Source organism: Hyalella azteca, unplaced genomic scaffold (genome assembly GCF_000764305.2).
Source record: "Hyalella azteca isolate HAZT.00-mixed unplaced genomic scaffold, Hazt_2.0.2 contig2480, whole genome shotgun sequence".
Taxonomy (NCBI): domain Eukaryota; kingdom Metazoa; phylum Arthropoda; class Malacostraca; order Amphipoda; family Hyalellidae; genus Hyalella; species Hyalella azteca.
Window position 1 is genome coordinate 112,849 of NW_025932753.1, and position 9,537 is coordinate 122,385.

Genomic DNA, 9,537 nt, shown 5'->3' on the forward strand with positions numbered 1-9,537 from the left:
AGATACAGATTGTTGTAAAATAAGCAGTAGTGTAGTAATTTGCATTAATTCCATTTATATAATCTTAGTAGTAATACTCGAGCTAAACTTTCTTTGCACGTGAGGTAGAACGGTGAAATAATGGAAAAGAATTATTTTAAGAATGATAATTTTTCTCTTTCACACTTGCAAAGTGTAAGTGGCGAAATAGAATAAGAATGAAGAATTTTAGGCAAAGAAAATACACAAATTGAATTATAGCAAAAAATAAAATACATAATTTTAAGTCTACAAACCTGCTGAGCGATGACGGCTTGAGGAGATAGAAGCTGCCCCTCGAGATTAATAATCGTTTTATTGACGTTGAAAGCTGCCGAAATAACTTGCCAGCCTTTGTCAGTATCTAGCACTTTAACACTTTCACTGTTAAGATGCACCAGAGACCAATACAGCAGCATGCTCTCGCTCGGGTCCAGGGTAAACTGACTGTCAACTGCCGCATCAGAAGAAGTTTGTCCGCCCTCAGCAGAACCTTTACGCACAAGGCGCTCGATGATCGGCAACAGCTTGCCAATAATTGACTGGAACAATGGTGATATTAGGCAAAAATCTTGAAGGAAAAATCACGAGTGAAGATATGATGAAAAATATCAGCTTAAAATATTATATCCATATAGCGTATAATTAACTTGAATGAAAATGAAATGATAAGATAAATCATAATCGATTGTAGATCACCGGAATGCTCCCTCAGTCACATCTACGGATGACGATTGTTTGTGGAGACCTTTGGCATCTACTAGATTTGGTATAATATATACCATATATACTCATTTTCTCATAATATCTACCATTTTTACTCATTGTGTACTTGGTTGGACTATCTATAAACAATTCATAACTATATAAAATCAACATCAACCCGAGCAACGGTGGGTTAAAAGCAACTTATCCCACACACTTCTCAAACAATATGGGAACTATAAGTACGTCATCCATGTAATAAGTTTACCTCGCCTGGTATACTCATGAGAAACCTACATGTTACTGAATAGTATACCATCAGCAACACAAACGAAGATACAGGATATACAATTTGAAAAAATCATCCAATGTTGTGGCTGCATAATAGAGCTTGAATAAGTAAGTCTTTATACAGCATAAAAAAATCGCACAATTCAATACGCATAGAGATAATAAATAGTAAATATTTTTGCTTTAACACACGTACTATAGGAATCGTATGTGTTCATTGCCACAAGATAATGATTGGAATTAACATGTTCATGGACAGAATAATGATGAGGAATCAATGCAAAAAAAATGTGTATCCCGGGAGCCTGGACTGACTTTGTGCTCAAGTTGGGCGAGTGTGAAGAGCAGAACGCCAGCGAGATGTGGAGGCTGACTTGACGATGTCACGGCGGACAAGACAAGTTGCAGGAGTGCTGGGTCTTCTCGGCATACGCTTGACATGGTTGACACCAGGTATCTGTATGTCGGAAGTGCACGGGTATTATTTATTTTATAAATAAAGGTCACAATAGACCAAATAATTGAAATGTTGTTCAACATATCTAATGAACTTTAAGCAAAATTGGCAAAAATACTTACTAATGGACTGAATGTTCTGATAAGCAAGAAAACACATTTCAAAGCTAGAATGCATACTGGGAGGAGGTATCCATGAAGACAGCTTTAGTGTGCTTATGAAGCGCCGAGATGAGAGGTGCGTATCCTTTGGCGCTGCTCGATGACGTGACGTTCGTGTGGATGGTAGAGACGAGCTGGGCGGCAGCGCAGCGTACCGAGCGTTGCACGTCGCTATCGTCATCACAAAAAGACAAAGCAGAAATGATGCTTGGCACGATGAACTCACGCTGCTGCATCGCAAGAAGACTCAAAGTTTTGGTGGCTTCTTTCCCTGACTCGTCCTGCAGTAGCGACAGGGCGCTCTCCATGCAAAGGACCTGGGGCGATGCGGAAATGTTGAGATCATTAACATTCGTGATTATAGGCTTCAATTACATGCAGTCCTCCTGGAGTTTTCATTTGAATCGAGGTGCAGACGCTCAATAATCGCCATAAATGCAGGATTGCAATGAGGTTTTTCAAGAGAACCTAGAATTATATATATAATCTAGTACTTTAACTTATTCGAGGCATATGTGAATATTTTGAATATGAGGCACATGTGAAGTTAATTGAAAACTCAGAAAAAATAAGTCACAGTTGAATAATCCAATAAGAAATAACAATTTGAAGGGAAGGTAAGATCGTAAGATCGAAGGATAAGTTGAGAATCGTCCGCAATTCACAAAAATAATTTCATTTCACAAAAAAAAAACCAAAAATACTACTTTTCAATCGTCAATCACACTACAGCCATCTAAACATCCTATCCTAAGAATAAATATTGGAAATTCTATCAGGTTAAACCTTGAACGATGGTGAACATGAATTTATGAATACAACGACGGGTATTTTTAGGATTAAATATACCTTGACATCAGGAGTCGCGAGGTCACAGTGAGGCATGTGAGGTTGCAATCCCCATATCGATGACAACAGCCGCAGCACGCAACTGTCGTCTCCCACACGCTGCAAAAGTTTACAACAAAATTATCTTACAATTCACTCACTATTTCACTATACAATAAACACAGAGAGACTGAACCACATTTTTTTTTATTCTGATGCAATCCAAAGCAGGTATATAACTGATTGGTCATTAACAAAGAACCTACTATGATGAGGATAATTTCCAGAAAAACAAACAAACCAAAATCAAATTTAATTTCATGACTTCAACAACTTTATCATTAGAGGAACCTTAATTATTTATTAGAGCGAAGTAATTATTATCTTTAGCCAACTATTATGCCTTGCCTTGAAAAGTTTCTTCAGGAGAACCTGGGCCTTGCGGCGCTTGAAGTGCAGCAGGTAGACGAGCTTGAGGCTCAGCAGGAGAGTGAAAGAGTCCCCTTGACACTAAAAGAGAAGAATTTGTTCATAAACAATTAGGATTGAAGTATAAACTCAATGTCAGTGTTTACACATGGTTCAGAGAAAAGTTTATGGATTTTAGAAGAATACTCCAGTGATGCTGATGATTCAAGTAGTCCCAATCGCGTAGTTTGCCCTAGATTAATGGAGATCCATTCCAGGAAAAAAGGAACCAACTCTAACGGTATAGAAAAAATTATCCTTCCGGTCAAGGCGTCGTACCATCAAAACTCGTGAAGTGCACATAGCGGCCTTTTAACTTCCGTCTGTGATTGATAGGCTTAACTTGAGGAACCGTCACTGATTAGCTGACGGGGTTACCAGCTCGTATCTATTTTTGAAAGAAGGGCCTAAGAACAGTAAATTTGAGGTACAACGAATGTAAAAACATGTATTTTCAAGTTTATTTAACCGCAAACCTGCTTAGTATGTGTCGGGAAGCAATAATTGGTAGAGGGGGTGAGAGCAGACACGACGAGCAAGCAGGCCTCAGCCACGGCGCTCAACAAGTCCCAAGCCACCACGCCGGTCTCCGCCAACTGCAGCCAAACCTTTTCGTGCTTTGGAGCGGTCTTCACTGGATGTCGCTCCACCTTGAATCCAGAGGGAATATATAAGTAACAGAAAGACTTGAAAACCGCTCAGAGAGAGACGAAAATTCATTAAATAATGACGAAGTAATAAAAAAAATATTTTCATTTTGCAACGTACGCACTGGCTACCTAAAACACACAATTCATCTCTGACACTTAATAAATACCACTGACCTGTAAGTAACATTAGAAATCATGCCTACATTAGAAATCAACGCATGAAGCAAGACACTAAGGAGGGCTACAGCACAAAGGCCTCAACATTCGTTACAAAAACCTTGTAAGTGCGGACGGCTTGAATGCATTGGTCGGTGAGGGAGTCAGCGAGGTCTCTAGTAAGCTGAGCATCAACGTTGCGCACGCACGCTGAGTTCAGTTTCTTCAGAGACACCAAAATTGATTGTACGCTGGACACAGCACTTGCCACCTCCACTGCCGACACTTCATCCTGTGGAATTTCAGACTTTTTAGTCTAGCTCACTATTTAAATCAGTGCGGTCACATTCATAGCTGTTTGGAAATATTTACTTGGACATCTATGATCAATTGAGGGGAAAATGTTTATTGTCACAACTTTAGTGAATAATTCACAGATTCAATAAAGTGACAAGACGCTATATAAATGTTCAAATTACAACATTCGATTAGGTTCAGAGCCCTGATACCAAAGAGAGATTTAAAATATTTCAAAACATTAGTTGAAGGCTTACCACAGAAAGAGACTCGGTGAGTTGCTTCTGAGACACAGAGTTCATCATAGTCAGGACCTGAAAAGATTCAAATCAAGATCAAAAGACATCCTGAGCTTACGCCAGCATTAGTAATTAAACACCAAAAAATTTGCTGAGGCTAGGTTTGAGAAAAATTGACTCTGCTTTTGAATTATGAATTATTTTGTGCTAACCTTGGAATGCTCAGTTGCTGAAGCAGACGCAGCTTGAGCCTGGAAGAAGCTGAGCGCTTTATCGTATCCTTCAGGCCAGCTCTTCTCGAAATGCTCCAGCAAACTTGACAGGCAACTTTTGAGCTCTTTTTCTGGCATAGACTGGCCATACTCAGAAGCGGCCTCCATTATATTTCTGTGCAGACAACGTTTTGTTTAGTTATCTTTTATAAATACAGGAAATAAGGCAATAACATATTCAAATCTCATGAATTATAAAATAAAGTAAAAGTAATCGGTGCATGGAATCATTTACTCATGATTAAGGGGAATATTGTGATCAGCTAAAGTAATCTTTACAAATTGCACTACTTTTATTGAAATTAACAACATGAGATTTTGATGAGCGAATTGAGAGACAAATTAGAACCAGACTAATCTTAATGGAGAGCAATTGTTAACATTGGTTTCAAAAATAAGGACAAGAATACAGACAGTGGCAGCCTTAGAAAATAGGGACAAGGATACAGACAGTGACAGTATTGGAAAATAGGATCAATTATACAGACAGTGACAGTATTAGAAACCTAACAGACCTGATAACAGCAGCAGCCTGAGCAGCACTTAAACGGAACTGAGAGAGGTAAATGGCGAGACTAAGCAGGTGCTGCTGCAGCTCTTTCTCAGCACCGCTGTACTCCTCCAGACATGATCTGAAAAATGGCATGTACTCACAAGTTTACACAAGACATTAAGTTGGAAGTTAGATACACTTTCTTCATAAGGTAAAATTATAGGTAAAATAACTAGATCAACAAATGATTTATAGTAGCAAGAGGGATTTTAATATTATATCCAGTCAAAACAAGTGCGTCCATTCATATTTGAGTCACGAGAAGCATCTACTTAGTTGATTTGTCTCTGATATAAATCTTCCGTAAAACATGATAAAAATGTACTCGGTGAAAAACTTTTTACATGTCATAGATCACAAACGCCAAGAAATTTGACATAACTCAGGAGCAGCCAACTTACTTGACGTATCCACCAGCATATGCAAGAAGGAAGGAGGTAACTCGAGTGTTGTCAGGTTTGTCAGCAAGCTTCTGCAGAACTGAGCTTTCCTGCAGCAGTTCCAGCACAGCAGGCCCCATGCGCGTCATGTATTGGTGGTTGTACACAGTCACCAGACACACGCACAACTGCGCCTGGAGCTCTTCTTTCTGGTACTGTAGGTATTGAACAGAATTTGAATAATATATAATAACATAGAGCAAAATTATATTCACATGCTAGGATAATAGAGAAATTAATTTGCAGTATAACAATGAAAAACAACAGTATCAGTTGATGAATGAATGAATGAATTGACAATGATGAATTCATTTTCCTTAAAAATAAGGTCTCGAACAAGAACCAAAAAATTACATTTGTTAATGAGAGAAAAAATCCGCAGAATCTCATTAAAAATATTGAAATTCTGTTTATTTATAGTAATTCAACATTTAACGAAAAAGATCTTTTGTGAGTTATAAGCTTCAGAGCATCAGCACAAGAATATTGTATGATTTAACACCTTTTGATGGCATTTCTATTTACTCTAAATCTTCAAAATGAGTGAGAAAAGGCACTGACTGGAATAAATGGAAATAAAAAGGGTAAAGAAGACATGAATTGAACACGAAAAAATGGACGAATTTTTATGAATAAAAAAATGACTGAATTGAAATATACCTTGAGGAGCAAGGCTATTATTTGATCCCATAGGTTGGTGTTGAGCTGCACAGACATGGAGAGCTGCATGGTGATGAGGTACGAGCCACACACCAGCTCATTGAAGGAACACTTCACCCACACATGCATGCCCTGCAGCACGCGCATCACATGCTCTTCTGTTGCCAAACTCTTGCCCGTCTGTCAAAATTATTCAAATTGTTGTTGTTCTCATCACAAATAAAAATGCTTTCAATAAAGCTGAAACAATAAATTTTATATCATTTATTGATAGCTGATGGTATAAAAATATATACAAAAACTAATACAGATCAGTACAAAAACCAAGCAGAAACTTCATGAAGTTTCAAATGACTTAATGGGGAATAATTTAACAATATGGTCAGCTAGTTATGGCATACATACATCATGTCATTTTCAGTGACGATTAAAAAAATTAGAAATATAAACATATATTCAACTCATTACAGCAGCCAGATTACATTACAGCAGCAGTCTGTAACAGCCTACAGCTACATACGTAATGTCCCACAACAATTTAAGGTGACAGCTTTCAAGAGTTATTTTCTTCCTCTATAATAGCAATAAAAGTACAGACTAAAATTTTTGAACTGCAGAGTAAACAGCAAATAAATCAGAATGAGATATAACTCACATTTTTACCAAGATCTGCCATTCGGGCAACTCCACCAACAACAGTTGTTGTGAAGAAATTGATGGCATGCTGAGCATCGCAATCCCGGTCATGAACCTGGGAAGGAACAAAATCAAGGAGTAAACCAGTCCATAAAAATACTTATTACCTTGAGCCTAAATACTAAATGATGTTTTTTTATTACTCATTTTTTATTACAAATAACATATTCATGATTGATGAAACCAAAATACTTCTTCAGAATGCTTGTAATTAAAACAAATCATGCTTGGTATATTTCATGGTTTCAGAGACATATGCAACCAGATCTTTATTTGAAACTACTTAAATGGATATTGGGTTTTTTATTTTACCACCACCACAGTAAACTGCGGTTTAATTTACTTGAACTAAAAATGAATGACTAGGTATATGTATCCAGACTTAGTGCAGATCTAACCCAGACCTGAGACATGATTGTTTCAAATTATTAGTGATGTGATTGAGCTCACCTTGATAACTTTCTTGATATACTTGTTGCAAAAAAGCCTGAAGGCTGGGTTGTGGACCCACTGGTCATACATTATGCTCTTGACAAGCAACATACCAGACTGTTGGGCTCTCAGAAGCCAGTTCCATCTGTTCTGTTCTCCTGAGCTGCCAACTTGTTTCAAGTTTAGCACCTGGAAATAAGTGATAAGCCCAGTGAAAAAGACTTTCCAGTTGCACCTTGTCAGTTATTCTCAGAATAGCAGTAACAGCTTGAGTGTTGTTCTTAGTCAAGCATATACAGCTGGAGTGTTATTTGCCTGTTAAACACTGCTGTTAAATGAAAAAAAAAACACATCCACATTTCACAAGCTTTCAACGTGGAAAAGATTTAGCATAGACATAGACATTGGAATTGCTTAACTCTTGTTAAATTGCATAGGTTCATGTAGCTAAAGTATGTAGAATTATAAGGTTTCAGAATTATGTAGTGTAAGGAGGGTTAATGTTGAGGATCCATGTTGAATTCTGGAGACATACCTTAACGGTGCGGAGGAATAGTGGCGACTCATAGTAGGGCAAGATGCACATCATCACGGCATCAACATTCATCTCATGAATTGCATACCTGAAAATTATTGCTTAGTTTAAATTCATACCACAAGGAACAAGTTGATCGGAATATTTCATAATGAATAGAATGAGATAGGTAAGCCTAAGAGTTCAAATTTGTTCTGGATGTTTGGAATGAATACATTTACTCATTTTTTAATCAAACAGAAGAAGCATCAAAGTAAATTGAAGTTGTTATAAATAGTTGAAAACTGACCTTTGCAACAGCCACTCCATGGCTTTGAGAGCAGGTGTGAGGGTGAGGAAGTATGGTGATAGTAGCAACAAGAAGCCTTCAATGGCCTCATCCAGAACTTTGTTAGTGTCACTATCAGCTACAAAACGCTGCACATGTTTCGACTCTTCACTGAAGAGATGCTTATACTTGCCAAACTTGCCATTAAGCTTCACTAGGTCATTGAACCCAGAAATGCCTGAAAAAATACAAAATAAATATATGATGCTCCGGTTCTGTGATAAATTATACCTTAGCTCAATAATGATGGACAAAAATTTGATTTGAAAAAATATATTTAAGTTATATTAGTCATTAATCCATCATGAATTATGATATTTGATTGAAAGCATTCAGGATAATATATTAAAATAATTTGAAATAAATAAATAAAAATACACTTAACAACTAAACAAAAATATGAGATACTCACCAACATCATGAAAATGATCCAGAGAGAATGTGTCACTAAGGGCATGATCATCATAGAGAAGAGAAGGTTTCAGTCGCTTGTCTTGATAAATATTTGTCTGCGGAGCAGCCAAACATTCTAACTGCTGCTGCAGACTTGACATTTTGTGGTTGGAATATAACTAATCAATTGATGAGAAATAACTCAATTGCTGAATCAAATGTAAAAACTGGAATGGGAGAAACTTGTTGGTTGAGATCAAGAAAATATGTAACAATAACTTAACCAAGAATTTAAAAGCAAAGAAAATGCCTAGTACACTCACCATATCTTCATTGAAAGCATTTCAGAGACCAGCTCCATCATCAGTTAAAAAAGTATAGGATACAGTACAATCATTTGAAAAGATCTAAATATAGATCATTGTGTATATACATGAGAGAGAATAGAAGCCAAGTAACCAGCAAATGACAATGAACATAAAAACCAACTGAATGACAATTTTATGAGGACTAGAAGTTAGAACTCTACATGTTATTAGGACAAATTTTCCAGTTGTATATCACTGATTTCATTCAATGAAACTTATTATTTCAAAAATACCATCATTTAAAGCTATCTATGCAGATTTCATCATTTGTCATTTGGTTGCAGCCCCTCTTTATCCAGTAACAAAAGAGGTCAATGCTAAAATTGTATGAGCAAGCACCATGCTGCATCAATCCAGATCCCAGGCTGCAGGATATGGCACAACTGCCACAACATAGGTCAAGGAATCCAAACTCTTGCCCTGAAGATTCTCTTTTGCCATCTCTTTTTAGCACATTTTCTCATTTATGGAAAAAGGCGCTATTGTGCTGGCATACATACCATGTATGCCTGTCTGTCCATCCATGACTTTACATTTTCGTTGACAAGAAAATGTGCTCTCTGTCACTCACTGCAGTGAGTAATGTCACT

At 37.1% G+C, this 9,537-nt stretch overlaps 1 protein-coding gene across 1 annotated transcript in view; it reads right to left on the minus strand.

The window, feature by feature from the left end:
* Positions 1 to 8,801, minus strand: part of LOC108679523 (HEAT repeat-containing protein 1) — a 19,946-nt gene extending 11,145 nt beyond the window's left edge. The window contains exons 1-17 of the mRNA XM_018168152.2: positions 8,599 to 8,801; positions 8,148 to 8,364; positions 7,859 to 7,946; positions 7,342 to 7,512; positions 6,851 to 6,946; positions 6,196 to 6,375; positions 5,497 to 5,690; positions 5,058 to 5,174; positions 4,483 to 4,657; positions 4,289 to 4,345; positions 3,856 to 4,026; positions 3,405 to 3,578; positions 2,869 to 2,970; positions 2,482 to 2,580; positions 1,651 to 1,949; positions 1,330 to 1,471; positions 276 to 560 (exon numbers count right to left, since the gene is read on the minus strand). Coding sequence (XP_018023641.1) covers positions 276 to 560; positions 1,330 to 1,471; positions 1,651 to 1,949; positions 2,482 to 2,580; positions 2,869 to 2,970; positions 3,405 to 3,578; positions 3,856 to 4,026; positions 4,289 to 4,345; positions 4,483 to 4,657; positions 5,058 to 5,174; positions 5,497 to 5,690; positions 6,196 to 6,375; positions 6,851 to 6,946; positions 7,342 to 7,512; positions 7,859 to 7,946; positions 8,148 to 8,364; positions 8,599 to 8,740 — 2,709 coding nt within the window. The 5' untranslated portion in view covers positions 8,741 to 8,801. The remainder of the gene's footprint in view (positions 1 to 275; positions 561 to 1,329; positions 1,472 to 1,650; positions 1,950 to 2,481; positions 2,581 to 2,868; positions 2,971 to 3,404; positions 3,579 to 3,855; positions 4,027 to 4,288; positions 4,346 to 4,482; positions 4,658 to 5,057; positions 5,175 to 5,496; positions 5,691 to 6,195; positions 6,376 to 6,850; positions 6,947 to 7,341; positions 7,513 to 7,858; positions 7,947 to 8,147; positions 8,365 to 8,598) is intronic.
* Positions 8,802 to 9,537: the final 736 nt, after the last annotated feature.